Raw genomic sequence first — 19,184 nt, forward strand, 5'->3', positions numbered from 1 at the left:
GTTTAGATTTCCCTTTCTGTCTTTAGGCTATCTAGTCCTCCGGCTGTGATCGAGGGGTCTAGGGCATCGTAGGAACCCCCCACGGCTACTGCTAGTTGTGTTGATAGGTTCAGGGGTCTGCAATCCGATAGCTGCCAACCTCTCTGGTTTTCTGGACTTAGCTTGCATTTCTGTTTTTGCCTCCTGCGGTGACTCAGTCATATCAGGGTAGGTTGGCGGCTCTTGAGCGCACAACCACAGTCGTAGATGTTACTGCAGTAGCTGCTCAGGCTGCTAGCGTGGCTGTTGCCACTTTGTCCACTGCCACCCCTGCTCCGACATTATCCCGCCTCCTGCTGCGAGATAAGTTTTCTGGTGATAGCCAGTCATGTAGGGGATTCGTGAGACAGTGTAAAATACACCTTGAGCTCCTGTCAGCACGTTTCCTTTCAGAGCGGGCCAAGGTGTGATTCATAATATCCCTCTTGTCGGACAGGGCGTTGGAGTAGGCCACGCCATTGTGGGAGCGTGACGATCGTGCGGTGCAGAGTGCTTCACAGTTTAAGAGCACTCTGAAGCAGGTCTTTTTGGGACCTCGAGTCACACACGATACGGCACTCCAACTGATGGCATCTACACAGGGTTCGCCCATGGTCAGCCATTTTGCAGTCCATTTCCGGACTCTGGCTTCCGAGCTGGAGTGGCCGGATAAAGTCCTCATTCCCGTGTTTTGGAGGGGGCTGGCTGACCATGTAAAGGACGCTCTGGCCATTAAGGAGATTTCTGCCTCACTGGAGGAGCTAATAGCGGTTTCTACAGGCATCGACCTTCGCTTTAACAAGCGAAGGTTGGAGCGAGCCCAGTGTAGGCAGAGGTTTCGGCTGGCTCCCACCTTCGCCAAACCTCTGGAATCTTCAGCCCAGACGTCCGAGCTACAGGGGGCCATGGAGGTGTCTCGAGTGGGATCTAAGTCCCAAACCGCTCATACACGCATGGTCTGTCGTATCTGCCGGCAGTCGGGACATCTTGCCTCTAGATGTCCTCAGCGAGCGAGGGAACATCCAGGCTTAGTGACCTTAGGAGCTGGTTCACTTGACGCAGCGACGCCATTCTCTAAGCTCACCTTTAGGGGGACAATCGGTATTGGCCCATCCACCCAGGTGGTAGAGCTTTGCGTGTATTCCGGGGCGGAGGGCAATTTTATGTCTTCCGCCTTCGCCCGACAGCACGCAATTCCACTGGTGATGTTCGCCAAGCCAGTGACCATACGGGTGATAAATGGGTCGACATTATCCTCACAGATAACACATCAGACCATCCCATTTACGCTATCCATGTCTCCATCCCATCAGGAGATCATCTCTCTGCTAGTCATGCCTGAGGGAATTGATGAGGTTCTCTTAGGGATGCCATGGCTACGCTATCACTCCCCTCTTATAGAGTGGTCTTCAGGGTGAATTCAGGGATGGCGTAAATCCTGTGAGGGTAGATGTCAGATGGAGTGCCTTCAGGTTGCTACTACAGAGGTACCCGCTTATCTTTCCTCTCTCCCCAAACACTATTGGCCCTATGCGGACGTGTTCTCCAAGAAGGCAGTGGAGACTCTTCCGCCTCACCGTCTCTATGACTGTCCTATTGACCTCTTGCCTGGTGCTGAGCCTCCCCTGGGTTGGGTTTATCCTCTCTCCCTCCCGGAGACGGAGGCAATGTCTCAGTACATCCAGGAGAATCTGGCAAGATAATTCATTAGGAAGTCAGTGTCACCTGCAGGGGCGGGGTTCTTCTTCGTACAGAAGAAGAACGGGGAGCTATGTCCATGCATAGATTATAGGGGTCTTAACGCCATTACCGTTAAGAACAAGTACCCCCTGCCCCTGATATCGGAGCTTTTCAATATGTTGCGGGGAGCGAGGATTTTTACTAAGCTTGATCTGCAGGGTGCCTACAACCTGATACGCATCCGTGAGGGGGATGAATGGAAGACTGCATTTAACACTAGGGATGGGCACTATGAATACCTGGTGATGCCCTTCGGGCTTTGTAATGCTCTGACCGTCTCCCAAGACTTTGTGAACGACATCTTCCGGGATATGCTAACCACCTCAGTTGTAGTCTATCAGGATGATATTCTCATCTACTCTCCAGATATGGACTCCCACCAGACAGATGTTTGCAAAGTCTTTGACCTTCTACGGGTAAACTCCCTCTACGCTAATTTGGAGAAGTGTGTGTTTGAGCAGGGGTCCTTGCCTTTCCTGGGCTATATCATCTCCGCCCAGGGATTGGCCATGGATCCTGCCAAGCTACAGGTGGTGATGGATTGGCAGGAGCCTCATTCCCTTAAAGTGGTGCAGCATTTTTTGGGATTTATCAACTACTACCGCCAATTCATTCCCCACTTCTCAACTTTGGTAGCTCCCTTGGTTGCCCTCACCAAGAAGGGAGCAAATCCTAAATTGTGGTCGGAGGAGGTCTCCAAGGCTTTCCTGTCTATTAAGTCTCACTTCACTAGTGCTTCCATTTTACATCGCCCAGATGTGGATAAACCATTTATTATGGAGGTGGATGCCTCATCCGTCGGTGTTGGAGCAGTCCTGTTCCAAAAGGATGCTCAAGGTCAGAAGCATCCTTGCTTCTTCTTTTCTAAGACCTTCTCACCTTTGGAGAGGAACTATTCCATCGGAGACGGAGTTGCTAGCAATGAAATTGGCCTTCTCGGAGTGGAGACATCTCCTAGAGGGTGCTCAGTACCCTTTCCAGGTGTTCACCGACCATAAAAACTTGGTCTATCTCCAAACCGCCCAGCGGTTAAATTCTCGCCAAGCCTGATGGTCTCTATTCTTCTCCCGGTTCCATTTCACCCTACATTTCGTTTCCCATGAGAAGAATGTCCGGGCCAATGCTCTGTCTCGCTCCATGGTGTCAGCGGAGGAGGAGGAGCCTCGGTTAATTGTACCATCTGAGAGCCTGAGTACAGTGGCTACGGTCGCCCTTGAGTCGGTACCCCCGGGCAAGACTTTTGTCCCTGCCCATTTGTGTCCGGAGGTCCTCTCTTGGGCTCATGTGTCCAGGGTGGGTGGACACTTTGGTACTAAGCGGACATTTGAACTTTTAGCGAGGACGTACTAGTGGCCGCATATGGCACGTGACGTCAAAGACTATATTCAGGCGTGCGTCTCCTGCGCCAAGAATAAGTCTTCCCGGCAACTTCCCGCTGGGTTACTTTTCCCCTTACCGGTGGCGGACAGGCCCTGGGAGATGGTTGGAATGGACTTTGTGGTGGGTCTACCCAAGTCCAGTGGCAGCACAGTTATTTGGGTCATCACCGACCATTTTTCTAAAATGGTGCACTTGGTGCCTATCGCTCGGCTACCTCCCGCACGGGGCCTAGCAGTGTTGTTCATTAAACACATTTTCTGGTTACACGGCATGCCAGACAAGATTGTCAGTGACCAGGGTCCCCTGTTTGCGTCTCGGTTCTGGAGAGAGCTCTGTCGCTTGCTCAGTATTGAGCTGAATCTCTCCTCGGTCTATCACCCTGAGACGAACGGGTTGGTAGAGAGGGCCAACCAGACCCTGGTCACATATCTCCGACATTTTGTCTCGGCCAGGCAGGATGACTGGGCCTCCTTGTTGCCGTGGGCAGAGTTCGCCTTGAACAACACTGTTGCCGATTCCACCGGCCAGACCCCATTCCTCCTTAACTACGGCCAACATCCTCGTGTCCCTGTGCCCATGCCCGTGTCATCCACTGACTCTAGGGTGACAGACTGGGCTGAGGAGGGACGTGATATTTGGGACAGCACCCAGGATGCTATTCGGGCCTCTAAGGAGAGAATGAGGGTCTCCGCGGATGCACACCGGCGTCCTGATCCAACCTTCTCCCCTGGTGACTTAGTGTGGCTCTCTGCCCGTAATATCAGGCTGTGAGTCGAGTCCACTAAGTTCACTCCTCGCTACATTGGTCCCTTTTAGGTCCTCGAGCAGATCAGCTCTGTGGTCTATCGGCTGGCCCTTCCACCACACTTGGCTACCTCTGACACCTCCCACGTGTCCCTCCTTAAGCCGGTCCACATGTCCCGGTTCTCCAAGTCATCTGCCAGAACATCAGACCTGTCCTCAGACGAGTTTGAGGTTAATGCCATCGTGGGATGCAGGGTGGTACGTGGAAAAAAATTTGGTGGACTGGAAGGGTCATGGTCCAGAAGCTCGGACCTGGGAGCCAGTGGAGAACATCCACGCTCCCCTTCTCATTGCGGCATTTGAGCATAGTGAGGCTCAGAGGGGAGGGGGCCCTAGGAGGGGGGTAATGTTAGGCGTCGGGTTCCTGTTGCTGCACAGCAGGAATCCCGAGTCTTGCATTCGGCAGTCTCACATTCCTCTCCGGCCGCACAGGAGGCTGCTCAGTTGACTCGTCGATCCCGGCGCTCTGCTCAGACCAACTCTGTGGGTTTGGTTGCTGCTGCCACCTCTGGCCCAGCTATAGCAACGCATGCTGATCAGCAGCGAGCTACTCCAGGGACTAAGTCCTCCTTTCGGTCCACTGAGCATGCCCGTGGGACGATCTCTCATTGGAGATCGGAGGTCACATGCTCAGGTCCTTCTCCAGCTCGGATTGGACCATCAGGAAGGTCAGAAAGGTCCCAGAAGGACACTGCTATAAATGGTTTGCATGACCGCTCGGCCTTGCGCTAGTATAGACTGCATTACCAGACTATGAGGAGTGAGTGTTGTATGCATGTATGAATGTCTCTGGTGAATAACTCATTAAGAAACCCCTACCCTTGGTACCCATGTGTTGTGCAGCCTAGCCTGTTAAGCGCCCAGGTCTAGGTGTAGGTAGAGTCAGAGTCAGAGACTGGAATCAGTGTCCACCGGTGGCTCTGCACGCCACGGTGCAGGGGTTCGACACTCCACCCTAGTCAGCGTCTATAGCGGTGTCCGCAGGTGCGATGCCACGTGCTCAGAAGGTCTTGAGGGACTCTGACCCCGTGTCCTTGGGGCAGAGTTCTGTGACCACATTCTGTGCGCCTCCTTTCCGAGCTCTGTGAGTTCTAACAGGCTCCAGCATTTAAGTTCTGCGGTACTGCGGCTCTGTGACATAACAGAGTCCGCTCCTGTTCACACTGGGTGACGTTAACCCACGTGTGACCTTTTGTATACCGCTATATACATCCGCCATTACTAAGCAGCAGTTTACTACCTTTGCACGGTGGACTCTGGGCTGCGAACGCACCTTATTATCACTTTATTATTTGGTGTGTTCCGCCAGCCCTAACAGTATGATTGTCTTTATGTAAATTATGGCCCATACACTTATCATGTAATTACTATCTCCTTATTTATGGTATTGTATTTTGTCTATTGCTTGCTGGATTCTTTGTTCCCCGTTTTTAAATGAAGTATTAATTAATAAAATTATTTTAAAAATGTCTATATGCATTTGGATTTTGTCCTGGTTAATTCTCCTTATTTGAGAAGGTTGTACATTCTGCATAGTGATATCCTAATATGATTGGGATTATTGAGTGGACTGATCTCACTAAGTTGTTGTCCAGTGTCAATAAGAACATCGAGTGTGTGGGATCACATGAAGAGACAAAGGATTTTATTCTTCAATATGTTTAGAGCAACCCCCATGAAATCAGAAGGTGGTCACTCCAAATACTGACTTGATGTCGGTAAAGCCATGTGAGGAGAACATGGGGCACTCACCACTGTGCGTTAAAGTGTGGAGATGAAGAATCAGGCACATTGTCTTCACAATCTGTTTGGAACCCCAAATGCAGCTTATTATAACGCGCAGTGGTGAGGGCCCCATTTTCTGCTTACATTACAATTGGACTATTTCCGGGGAGCACCATCGAGAGGGTGAATCAGATGATGAATCTAGTTAGGTTCATCATGTCTCTGTCTTAATGCCTACAGTGTGAATGAAATCAGTGCTGGATCCTTTTTTTAGGACTAGTGATGTATGTAATGGGCTGTGGAACTAATGGCTCTATATACTGTAAGTGAGTAAAATAATTAAATACATTTTTATTTTTTTAGCATTTTTTTTCCACACCCGCCTAAAACATTTGCACAACATTGTGTGTATGTGCGTGCAGGGACTGACATACCATTGGCGCAACCTATTCGGCCGCATCGGGGCTTCAAGAGGGGTCCTGCTTCCAAAGCAGGTGGAGTTATGCATCATGACTGGACTGTCCGTATATTGTTCTTGCACAGAGGCCTGTTCTGTGTGTGTATTTATATGCAATATACTGTATATACATATATGTAATTATACAAATCTGGCATACCTTAGGGCCTTGTCTGCATCATCCGCCACACTGGAACTGGACAGACTGATGGCGTCACTTTCGGACTTTCACAAACAAAACACGGTCAGATTTCTACTTTTATTGTGGGACTGAAATCATCTTCTGTTTGAATAACTTAAGAATGATCTATAATTCTGAACGCATGTTCCAGTGTGCTGACAACCAGCCCAGAGTTGTATGGGGACTCCTGACGTAGAGACATGGCTCCCTTACAATGAACCCTTCAGCATTCTGGATTGTACCTGTGGATTGATCATTGCTTCTGACCTCAGAGATGGAGGCGGCTTGTTTGCTATGAACAACATCTTCTCCTTTCTCTTGCACCATTGTGGTAAATCTGCTCCATGATATGGTGAGATTCCATCACAATCCCAGTCACCAGTCTGAGGGCAGATTCATTTTTCAAGAGTAGAATATGATTTTAAGCCATCTTTGGTTTTGTAGGGGGTATGCTATATTTATGCTATTCTCCTTCGTTTCTTTCTCGTCCAGGTACGGTACGTTATAAGTGCATATATATATATATTTATATATATATTCATGTATAATGGTATACTCTTTTAATACTGTTACGCTTCTATAGATATATACAGTATATACTATATATGTGTATTACCATTTTTCTAAATGCATATTTAACATTCTATACCTTTGTGCTGCTGTGTTTAGGGAATAGGGTAAGTGCAGTTATGAGATTGGCCACTAGATGTTTTGGAATTTTAGTATACAGAGTTTTCAGCTAGAATATAGCAAAGGAAATAGTTAACTATAGGAGGGGCTGCTGTGTGGTAAGTAAGTGCAGATGGTGAAGTAGGGTCAGAAGGACCCGGGCGCCCGAAACGTCCACAAGGGTTATAGACCCAGGATGCCGCAGCAGTCATGTAGCGTTAGTGAAGCAGTGAAGCCCAGCCATTCGGGGTCCTTAGGACAGAAGAACAGTATTAAGCAGCAGTGTGGTAGCAGTTTGTAGGAGAAGGAAGAAAGTGGTCCGGGAAGAGTACAGGGCGCAGATTGTCCAAGATGTGGCAGGTCATTGCATGGGCTGATCCCTCCGATCTGGGGCGAAATGGAAGAGGGAGTCCCCAAATATAGTCAGTCTGGACAAGAAGGAAGCTGCGGTACCGTCAAAGGCATAATGTGCTGGAGGACATGGAAAGGAGTGCATGGAAAGATGAAGATACATGTAGTGTGAAGCCTGTGGTTAATGCTGTGAAATACTTGGATGTGCTGAGAAGTGAAAACAGTAAAGTTGTTCAGTTTCAATTTGAAATGGTCTGTGTCTCAATTCATGCGAAATAGTCTGCAGACAGCCTTCAGTGGCACAGAAGAGATCCTGACGATGCTGGACCTGAATTCACAGGTATGCTGACTAATGGACTTCATTTTCTTGTGAAGGGAGGCCAGGGCCTAGAAGCCCCGGTGTCCTCGGCCATGACTACAGCCCGGGCCCTCCCTCACATTTCCTATACTACATAACTAAGACACTTTATCTTTTAGATGGTTTCATGGATCTGCCTCATTATTTTTAATGTGGAATTATATTGTTTGTCCTCTTCCCGCCATACAGTCTCATTTTCATAATTTAACACTGGTCATATTCTTATGGGAGTAATAGTTGTTTCTCACAAGGAGAATTGCGGTGTATGATTTGTATGTCAAGCTCTGAGACCATTCTGGACCTTGTGTATTTTGTACTGATGGGACAATTGGAAAAATTTGGGTGTCATAATTTGGGGTAAGGTAAAGTTCTTTTGCTGTCAGTAATAGGACTTGTGGTCTGCAGCACTGCCCGTTCTGATGTGTGAACGCTCTGTTATATGCACATATGTCACAATTTGTGATACAGCAGCAACACTTGTGGATGCTAAGAGTCAGAGAACCACTAAACTTGTGTTAATATTTGAACTGATAGGTGTGTCCTTAGGGTTTGGATCAGTGACCACCAGACACATCTACTTGCCTTGAGCAATTAAAGAACACATTGTATATTGCTTTAGTCTGTAACTGATAAGGGAAATCTATTTTCAGTCTCAGCCATTATGGTCAGTGCAGTGTGGAAAGTCAATACAGAATTGTAAACTGCTGCACACACTTTTGAAAATCACTAGATAGGGTGAATCCCTAACTTCATAGGTGCCTGATGGTGGGTACTCATGCGATTCCATCATGGGCATCCTGCAGAATGGTAATAAGAAAATAATATGGGATAGATTTCTTAACATTGGATTCAATGTAGACATGTTGGAAGTGGACTATTTATAGACTAGACCATGTATTGGATAGATTTTTTGCACCAATTTTAAGTGCTACAAATTTGGCACAATGCGTTCCACCAAGGGCCATGTCACCTCTCCATGGTACCACAGTCCAAGTCCCTTGCCATCAAAGGAGCAAAAGTGTCTATAGAAGTGGCATGTGCTGCGAAATACTGATGTACTTGGAATACTTAATTTGCCACAAAGAGAAGATGAGAAATATTACCAATGAGATATTTGTTGTGTGTTGTGCCATTTCTACAGATGTCTCTTGCACAGCAGCAGCCTGAGAACTCCACAGTAGGGAGCTCAGATGTGGGTTCTGACACTGAAGAAGCCTTGTGTTCAGCTCCAAGATTCAATGAGGCATCAACAAACCCTGGAGCTCCAGATGAGAGAAGTTCTGTATTGTCCAGTTTTGGAGTAATGCCGGAAGGTTCTGCCTCCCATGACAGACATCCAGAAGAAACGTCCCTCTCCAAATGTGCTGAACCTGATGGGAAGCGGGACCTGGACTCCATGTTGGTGAAACTTCAGTCTGGTCTCAAACAACAAGGAATAGAAACACAACCGAAAGGTCTGTGTGAAAGCTGCCAGCGACCCATAGCAGGACAGGTAAGCGTTGGTGATTGTAGTCTATCCTTAACTCTTCAGCTTTATTTATACAGGCTGATTACCAAGAACCGGTGTTCATAGAAATGCTTATATCCTGAATATTGGCCTTTCTATACAAGCCACCAACTACCTGACTTCTCAAAAAAAGAACGTCGTTACTGGCAGCTCTTCATCCTATGTGAGCAGCATGTGTTGCCAAGAACAATGATATTCTGTGCTTTCAGAGCAATCAGTCTGTGCTCATGGAAGTGCAGTTAGTCTGTCGAAATCGGACATTAAAGGGAATCTGCTATCAGAATCCAGAAAAGAAAACCGGGAACAAGAAGTGTATAGAACAATAAACAAGATTTTATTAATACATTTATAAACAATTCATTAAAAATGGATACCTCTTGTCAGACAAAGAGAAGCAGCAAAAAATAGCAACCCCCTGTAGGTTATATATTCAATAGTGCCTTTTGTTGCATTCAGTTAGAAGTGTATGTGATCACAAGATAATATATAATTAGGAGGAGGCTACAAATTATATTTAGGTACAGGTGTAATTACAGTGAGGAAAAATGTAGCCAGCCCCCAATTGTGAAAGTTCTCCCACTTATAAAGATGAGAGCGGCCTGTAATTGACATCATAGGTAGACCACAACTATGAGAGACACAATGAGAAAACAAATCCAGAAAATCACCTTGTCTGATTTCTCAAGATTTATTTATCAAATTATGGTGGTGGCTGACTAAATACTTTTTATTCCCACTGTATTTCTATATTCATTTAGACGAGAAACAAGATGATCAAAGTTATCATAAAGTGCCTCTGAGCACATGGATTAAGATATTGCTGAAGTTTTCAGACAATAAACAAAGTGCAATAGATTAAAGTAGACTCCATAAATCATGAATAGGCATTGTGAGGCAGTGACCAGTGTCAAATGCGAGGGTCGCTATGTGCCCCCCTCAGGATGCGCACTGAAGTACATTGAGGCCGCAGGAGTGCATTGCAGTCACAGGCACAGCTGTGATTGGAATGCAAAATAAAAGTAAGTGTTGGTCTTGGGCAAGCACTTTGTCCAAGGCAGATTTAAGAACACCTAGTCTGGGCTTTTATTTTTGAAACGGACTACAGGATGGTAGTAGGGCAGTCTGTTTCCTTCCTGGCCGGGTCTTCCATGTGGCCTAAGGCCACAGGTTCCTTGTAAAAGCCCCTGAAGCAGAGGGTTGGGGGTGTCAGTTTGGTTTTGCAAGCTTGCAGAGCAGAAGTCTCTGCAGAGCTCCACCAGTGTGAGGCAACACAGGGCCAAGCGGAGCAAAAAGGCCTGGCACCCCTCAGCATACACGGCGGTGCAGTCGCCCACGGCTGTGATCCAGAGCGGACTGCTTTGTTCCTGGCTGCAATCCAGAGGATGTTGTGTGCTGTTTATTTATGTGACACGTTTTGCTTTGAACTTTGCTGGGTCACTGCCTCATCACTGCACAGTGTGGACACTGCTGCACTGCAGCATATAGTATAGATTGAGACCATATTGTATTAAGTGCATAATGTATTTATTTTACCTGGGTTGTAAGCAAAGTGAGCTCAAAGGACAGCTACGTCTCCCAGCCCAACTCGCCTATTCTTCTGGGGGCGTGTCGGAAGAAGAATAGACAATATGCGCATTGGGGTGGGAGACATAGCTGTCCTTTTGTGCTCACTTTGCTTGCAACAAAAGGAACTTTGCCTAGCATTATTGTGGAGACGGTGGGGTCGGCGGGCACCCCAGGTCCGCTAACCGAAACCGCATGGACAAGGGATCGTCCTGACGAACGCCAGCTTTCCTTATAAACATGGGCATTACGCTACTCAGACAACACAGAGTGAGGGTAAAACAGTGTGGTAATGCTTTATTGAACCCCAAGATGGTGCACATTACAGAGTCTCACCCTTCCGCTGACTCGCCGGTATAGTTACTTCAGAGCTCCAAGGGTTAACTACTCCATCTGTGGCACGCACACAAAGAGGAGGTAACGACAAGCATTGGAAGATGACAGTCCATCCAGGTACAAGGCCAGTTGACCGGAGAGTCACAACCTGGCTTCATCTTCCATGGTCAATTACCACACCTGTGGCAAGCACAAAGAGAGAGCAGGTAACGGCAAGCTTTGGAAGATGAGAGTCCATTGAGGTTCAAGGCCAGTTGACTCGAGGGTTGCAACCTAGCTTCTCCGAACATCTCCATGGAGCCAGACGACTCGCGGGTCCCAATCCTGGCTTTCTCCAAATGTATCCATGGTTCAGCAATGGTCAATGGAGCAGATCTGTATTCTTCCAACCGGGGCCGAGGTCCCCTAGATTATTTCCTGTAGAATGATATATCCGTGTCCCTCGTGATGGAGCTATGATGTATTGGCAGCAATCCTGTAGGGTCCCTTGGATGTTTGGATGTCTTGGCAGAATCTCTGGCTGTCTCTCTCTCTCTGTCTCACTATACAGAGACATGTAACCTATTTTTAAATATAACAAGAGTGCTTCATTCAGTATTTCCATAAAGCGTAATAATGGAAATGAGATCAAATGGCATTACTTGATTATTTAATCTATTTGCAGGGCTATTCCCCCTCCCCTATTTTCAAAGTCAACAAACTATCTGGCCTACACAATGCATAAGTAGCATATCAGTAAGCATCACTAGTCATCAAGGATAAGAGCACATTATGTTATATCAAATATCAGCTTGCAAGTCAATATTCCAGGCTTACATAAGCAAAAGTCTGTTTTCTTGATCAACCAGAAATCAACACTTAAATTCAAAAGTCAACATAAAGATAACAACCTATTCTTTCTGTCTTGCTAAAAATAGTTATCTGGTTAATTAAGATACAATGCTGTGTCTCCACAATTATTATTATTGGTGTTGTTATAATTCCATGTAATTGATCACTTTAGAAATGCATCTTTCATTATGTGCATTCAGCTAGTGTGCATGAGATTTACTCAACCACCTTGTCAAATGAAATTGAATACTGTATATAACCTACAGAGGGTTACTATTTTTTGCTGCATCTCTTTGTCTGACACAAGCCATCCATTTTTATTTTATTTTTATAAATGTATTAATAAAATCTTGTTTATTGTTCTATACACTCTAGTGATGAGTGAATATACTCGTTGCTCGGGTTTTCTTGAGCATGCTTGGGTGATCTCCGAGTATTTTGGCATGCTCGGAGGTTTATTGTTTGTCGACACAGCTGCATGTTTTGCGGCTGCTAGACAGCCTGAATATATTTGTGGAATTCCTAACAAACAGGCAACCCCCACATGTATTCAGCCTGTCTAGCAGCCGCAAATCATGCAGCTGCATCGACAAACCCTAAATCTCCGAGCATACCAAAATACTCGGAGAAAACCCAAGTAACGAGCATACTTGCTCATCACTAATACACTCCTTTTTCCCGGTTTTCTTTTCTCGGTTCTGATAGCACATTACTAAACAACGTGTTACATATTGTTGTTAAGATTGTCTTATGGACTAATATGCATGCTCATTAAAGGGAATCTGTCAGGTCATTTTTGTATTCCCTATTAATAGTATCCTGAAATAGGGCATGGACAGCCCTTTCAGAATATGTAACCTTTACCTTTCTACGATGCCCCGTTGTGTTGCTGTAACCCCTTCAAAATGTATTGTCGCGCACCGGCTAGTCAAACATATGTCAATGCCAAATTAATATTCATCCCTTGATCAACAGGCATGTAACTGATTGGTTGGTTGTAAGCTATTGGCCAATATAAATGCAGCCTAAGGCAATGTTCAGACTTATCATGAATTTATGTCAGCAACAATTTACAAAATACATTTGAATTGGATTTTAAAAACCCCATACACACATAGCTGAACAAACCCCCATTCCTCATTATACAATGCTAACCTTGAGTCCTCACGCTTAGTACCATTAGTACAGTACCACGACAGTCACATCCTCCCCTAATCTTGAAGTTTACTCATCTCTACATGGGTCGCCCTCCCAGGGCTGTGGGGTACTCGGTACCGGGCCGGTGTCAGGGGAATGTGTCACAGCAACAGTGACCCGGTCCATGGCCCTGGGCGCCCAAGTAATAGGGGTTGTAGTTAATGGAATGGAATAGTTCGTGACGCCACCTGTGGTGCTCGGCAAGGGAGATGTTAAGCCGACGCTGCAGACAGATCCGCTGGGACAGATGGTATGGTGTAGCAGCGATGGTATAGCCCTCCACAAGCAGGGCTAATGTCCCAGGGCAGTGTAGCGGTGGTTGGCATGGTGATGTAGCAGTGCCGTAAGGGTAGGAAGCAGACAAGACACAGCGGGGTGCAATTTCTGTACCTTTACTTGATAACTTCAGTCCAGGGTCCTGATCACAGATGGTATTGGAGCAGGCTAGCCTGGAAGCAACTCAGGGATTCTCTCTCACAGACGGGCTGTGCAGTCTCCTTCCTAGCGCCTTGTGATGTGAAGCACTCCAGTACTTAGTTACTCTAGAGTTCCTCCTGTCAGATGTTCCCAAGAATCTCACTTGCACGGCAGACAGCTGTAGCCTCTCTCAGGGACTCCTTTCTCTAGTCCTGGCTCTCTATCCAAGCTGCTGTTGTGCCTCAAGTCTTAGATGGAAGTAGGGCATTTACAGCCTCGTACTCATCTGGCATCTGCTGTAGGACCTTTAGTATCCATACAGCCTTGGAGACCAGGCTCCAGTTCGTGCGCTCTCAGCTGAGGGAGCTCTCCTTCCTAGCTCAACCTCCAGCTTCCTTCCACGCGTCTGCACACTTCACCATCCGCAGACTATCTGACTCCCCTTCCTCCTGGCCCTCAGAGTTCACTCCTCCCCTTAATCTTGGCTCAGAGTTCCCCCTGCTGGCCTGGAGTGGAACTGTGTTGCATGTATGGACTGACTGTGAGAGAGACCCATCATTGCCTCCAAGCCTGGCATTACCCTCCCCTGGAGGAAGGCAAAGCCACTGTGGCGACCATACTCCTGGGGGCGCCACATACAGCCTCATGTTTACAACACCATGCAAGCCCTGCTCATCTTCCTCTTTATAGGATATTCATCTCTAATGGTTATGGTATCATGCCAGCCTCATGCTCCCCAATCACTATGTAGAATTTTCACCTATGTGGATTCATATTTAGACTGTATGCACACCATGCGCATTTTTGGTATGTTTTTGCAGCTTTTTACCAGGCAGAATTAGCCCAAAAATGCTAGGGAATCCTTATGCCAGCAAAGTCCATGAAAATCCTAGAGTGAAAAAAACACCACTCCACTTATTGCAGTGTGTAGCGCTAAGCTGCAGTGAGAAAGTTCATCAGCTGATGAGTTCCTGTGATCTCACGGCACTACCGCTGTGTGAGAAAGTTCTCACGCAGCGGGGCCATTAGTGAGTTTATGGGGGTTCATCAGCTGATGATATCTGGTGTACTTTATCACTGCAGCTCAGTGCTACACACTGACACAGGAGCGATTACCTCCTGTGTCAGTGTGAGCTTGTGGCCTTGAGAGCAGTCACATTAGTAACTGCAGATGTGACTGCTCTCAATGTCATCAGTATAGTCATGGGACATTATGATTATCTGTTCACTTCAGACCGGTAAGTATTATGGTTGTTTTTTTTTTTTTTGTTTCTTTTTTAACAGGGGACAAGGGCACCGGGGAGTAGGTGTTAAAGTGAGTATTATGTGTTTTTCATTTTTAAATAATGGTTTAAAACCGTGTGGTCATTTATTTCAAATAAAGGACTTTATTCTGGGTGTTTTTTTTATTTATTGAACACCCCCCAACCCTATTACCCCACTTGCTACTTGCATCAGAGTGAGAGGGAAGAGTGAGGCTAAGCATCATCATCTTATTGATGCGCCATTTCTGGGGTGGCTGATAGCTGATGTTTTTAGTCTGGAAGGAGGCCAATAATCATGACCCTTTCCTAGGCTATTAAAATCAGCCTGCAGCTGACAGTTTTGCATTTGTTGGTTAGAATATACAGACGGCCCCCTTGTCAATTTTTTTTGGGGTTCCCCTGTAAATTAGCCAGTAAAGGCTAAGCAAACAGCTGTGATCTGATATTAATAGCCTGGAAACCTTTATGGCTATTGGCTCCTTCCCAGAATATAATAATAATAATAATAATAAATTTTATTTCTATAGCGCCGACATATTCCGCAGCACTTTACATTTCAGAGGGGATTTGTACAGACAATAGACATTACAGCATAACAATAATCACATACAGTAGATTATAACAAATACCAAGAGGAGTGAGGGCCCTGCTCGCAAGCTTACAGTCTATGAGGAAAGAGGTAGACACGAAAGGTGGGTGGTAACAGTTGCCCTGATTGTATGGACCAGCCATAATGTTAAGTGTGTAACAGTACAGACACAGAGGGCTAATGGATGCATAAAGCATGTGGGAACATGATGCTGGGAACCTGGTTATGGTAAAATTTTTGGCTCTGCCACACAGGGATAGGTTAGGTTAATGTGTTGAGGCGATAGGCCAGTCTGAATAAATGCGTTTTCAGGACACGCTTAAAATTGTGGGGACTGGGGACTAATCGTATTGACCTGGGAAGTGCATTCCAAAGAATTGGCGCGGCACGTGTAAAGTCTTGGAGACGGGAGTGGGAGGTTCTGACTATTGAGGATACCAACCTCAGGTCATCAGCAGAACGGAGGGCGCGGGTAGGGTGGTATACTGAAACAAGGGAGGAGATGTAGGGTGGTGCTGAGCCATGGAGGGCTTTGTGGGTGAGGGTAATAAGTTTATACTGAATTCTGGAGTGGATGGGTAGCCAGTGTAATGACTGGCACAAGGTAGAGGCATCGGTGTAACGATTGGTGAGGAATATGATCCTGGCTGCAGCATTCAAGACAGATTGGAGAGGGGAGAGTTTTGTAAGAGGGAGACCGATTAGAAGAGAGTTACAATAGTCGAGACGAGAATGAATAAGAGAAACAGTAAGAGTTTTTGCAGAGTCAAAAGTAAGAAAAGGTCGAATTCTAGAAATGTTTTTGAGGTGCAGATGACAAGAGCGAGCCAGTGATCGAATGTGGGGGGCAAAGGAAAGCTCGGAATCAAGTATGACCCCAAGACAGCGGGCATGTTGCTGGGGAGTAATAGTGGAACCACAGACGGAAATGGCAATGTCGGGTGTAGGTACATTAGTAGCGGGAGGAAACACAAGGAGTTCAGTCTTTGATAGGTTCAGTTTCAGATATAGTGAGGACATGATATTAGACACAGCGTTTAGACAATCGCCAGTGTTTTCTAGAAAGGCTGGCGTGATGTCAGGAGAAGAAGCGTATAATTGGGTGTCATCAGCATAGAGATGGTACTGGAAACCAAATCTACTGATTGTTTGACCAATAGGGGCAGTGTACAAGGAGAAGAGGAGGGGGCCTAGAACCGATCCTTGAGGAACCCCAACAGTAAGAGGAAGGTGAGAGGAGGAGGAACCGGCAAAAGAAACAGTAAAGGAGCGGTCGGAGAGATAGGAGGAGAACCAGGAGAGAACGGTGTCCTTGAGGCCAATGGAACGGAGCATAGTGAGGAGGAGCTGATGATCCACAGTGTCGAATGCTGCAGAGAGATCCAAGAGAATTAGCATGGAGTAATGACCATTTGATTTAGCTGTTAGCAGATCATTAGAGACTTTAGTGAGGGCAGTTTCAGTGGAGTGTAAAGAGCGGAAACCGGATTGGAGAGGGTCGAGAACAGAGTTTTCTGAGAGATAGCGGATAAGACGGGAGTGGACCAGGCGTTCCAGGAGTTTAGAGATGAAGGGAAGATTAGAGACAGGTCTATAGTTAGCGGCACAATTTTGGTCGAGGGATGGTTTTTTAAGTAGTGGATGTATGATGGCATGCTTAAATGAGGAGGGAAAAATACCAGAAGAGAGAGGTTAAATATTTTAGTTAGGTGAGGGGTGACAGCAGGGGAAAGGGACTGGAGGAGATGTGACGGAAATGGGTCACTGGTGCAAGTAGTTGGGCGAGAAGATGCAAGGAGCCTGCTTACTTCTTCTGTGACTGGTTCAAAATCAGAGAGTGAGTTAGATGCAGTGGGGGAGGGAGGACAGTGCATGGTATGAGGGGATTTGGAGATAATTTCCTGTCGGATCTGGTCAATTTTTTCTTTGAAGTAATTGGCCAGATCGTCAGCTCGGAGCTCAGTGGTTGGGGCCTGTACTCTTGGATTGAGTAGAGAATGAAAAGTGTCTAAGAGACGTTTCGGGTTATTGGACAGTGAGGTGATGAGGGTGTTGAAATAGGTTTGTTTGGAGAGGTGAAGGGCAGTGTTGTATGTTCGAAGCATAAACTTAAAATGGATGAAATCTTCGTGTAGATAGGATTTTCTCCACAGACGTTCGGCGCACCTGGAGCACCGCTGCAGGAAACGTGTTTGCACCGTGTGCCAGGGTTGTCGCCGTCTGCGTTGTGGTGTTCTATTTATAGGGGGTGCAAATTCATCCAGGGCAGTTTGAAGTGTTTCATTGTAATGCTTCAATGCAGAATCAGGACATGAGAGGGAGGAGATAGGGGCCAATGAAGACTGCAAGTTCTTCAGAAGTTTCTGGGTGTTAATGGCCTGTGTGTTTCTATAAGTCTGGACAGTGGGGGTGACCTGAGCAGCCTGGCAGTTCTTTATAGAGAATGAAAGAAGATTGTGGTCAGAGAGCGGGAGAGGGGAGTTTGCAAAATCATCCACTGCACAAAGCCGAGAGAAGACCAAGTCGAGGGAGTTTCCGTCTTCATGCGTTGGAGAATTAGTAAGCTGCGAAAGGCCAAATGAGGAGGTTAGAGATAAAAGGTGAGTAGCAGATGGGGAGAGGGGAAGAGCAATGGGGATGTTGAAATCTCCCATGAGGAGGGTAGGGATGTCACAGGAGAGAAAATGTGGAAGCCAAGTGGCAAAATGATCCAGGAACTGATGGGAGGGGCCGGGAGGACGATATACCACCGCCACTCGCATGGAGAAGGGGGTGTAGAGTCTGACGGCATGGACCTCAAATGAAGGGAAGACAAGTGAGGGTAGTTGAGGGATAACCTGAAAGGTACATTTTGGTGATAGGAGCAGACCAACGCCTCCACCAGCTCTATTGTCTGATCTTGGGGTATGAGAGAAGTGTAGCCCCCCGTATGAAAGAGCAGCAGCAGCGGTAGTATCTGACTGCTGGATCCAGGTTTCAGTAAGAGCCAGAAGGTTAAGAGAATTAGAAAGGAAGAAGTCATGAATGAAGGAGAGTTTGTTACACACTGAGCGAGAATTCCAAAGTGCACAATTAAGAGAGACAGATGGCATGCAGGGAATATTAATAAGATTAGAGGGGTTTCTGAGTGTAGCAGTCGGGAGGTTTGACTTTCTATAACATGGGGGACCAGGGTTGGGAGCAATGTCTCCTGCAACTAGGAGAAGGAGGATAGAAAGAGTGAGCAGATGGTTAAGTGATTTGTGAGAGCGTCTCTGGTGTTGAATGGTGGGACTGGCTGGATCTGTGCAATTTAACAATGTGAAAAGAGCATGAGTGCTATACATAGGAGAGGAAAGGAGCGAGGGGCCAATATGGATGGAGTGTGGAGAGTTAATGCCAGGGCGGTGGATGTGTGTGAATGCAGCGGCCAGGATATAAATTACACAAATGCATATGGTATATATTTGTTGTACTCCAAAAGTACAGAGAGTAGATGTATATAAATGTCTTACCTGTCTCCTGCCCTGTCTAACATCCATGTTATAACTGCCAGAAGTACTTTGATACATGTACTTCGATAACATGTGCATAAATGCCACCCCTGCATAAATGCTCCCCCTAGCTATGTCTGAATATATAGGAGGTTAAGGCTAAGGTTTTTTTTTTTTTTGGCTCTCTCTTCTCGTTAATCAATCACACTAAATTGAGACACCAGGACCCAATAAAATGTTGTGGTCAAATAAACACATGTCCAGCACTACATGGATCATAAAGCACTTTGAAAAGTTTCATGACCTCACAACATAAGGGGACA

General features: G+C 46.5%; 1 protein-coding gene across 3 annotated transcripts in view; it reads left to right on the forward strand.

Moving 5' to 3' along the window:
* TGFB1I1 (transforming growth factor beta 1 induced transcript 1) overlaps positions 1-19,184 on the forward strand; it is a 232,183-nt gene that overhangs the window by 113,874 nt on the left and 99,125 nt on the right. For 2 of the 3 annotated variants that reach the window (XM_073546323.1, XM_073546322.1), the window contains 2 exons: positions 6,290-6,368; positions 8,825-9,175. In XM_073546323.1, coding sequence (XP_073402424.1) covers positions 6,290-6,368; positions 8,825-9,175 — 430 coding nt within the window. The remainder of the gene's footprint in view (positions 1-6,289; positions 6,369-8,824; positions 9,176-19,184) is intronic. The other variant, XM_073546324.1, reaches the window with a different exon arrangement.

Source organism: Dendrobates tinctorius, unplaced genomic scaffold (assembly GCF_039654945.1).
Source record: "Dendrobates tinctorius isolate UK_male_01 unplaced genomic scaffold, ASM3965494v1 ptg000146l, whole genome shotgun sequence".
NCBI classification, from domain to species: Eukaryota; Metazoa; Chordata; class Amphibia; order Anura; family Dendrobatidae; genus Dendrobates; species Dendrobates tinctorius.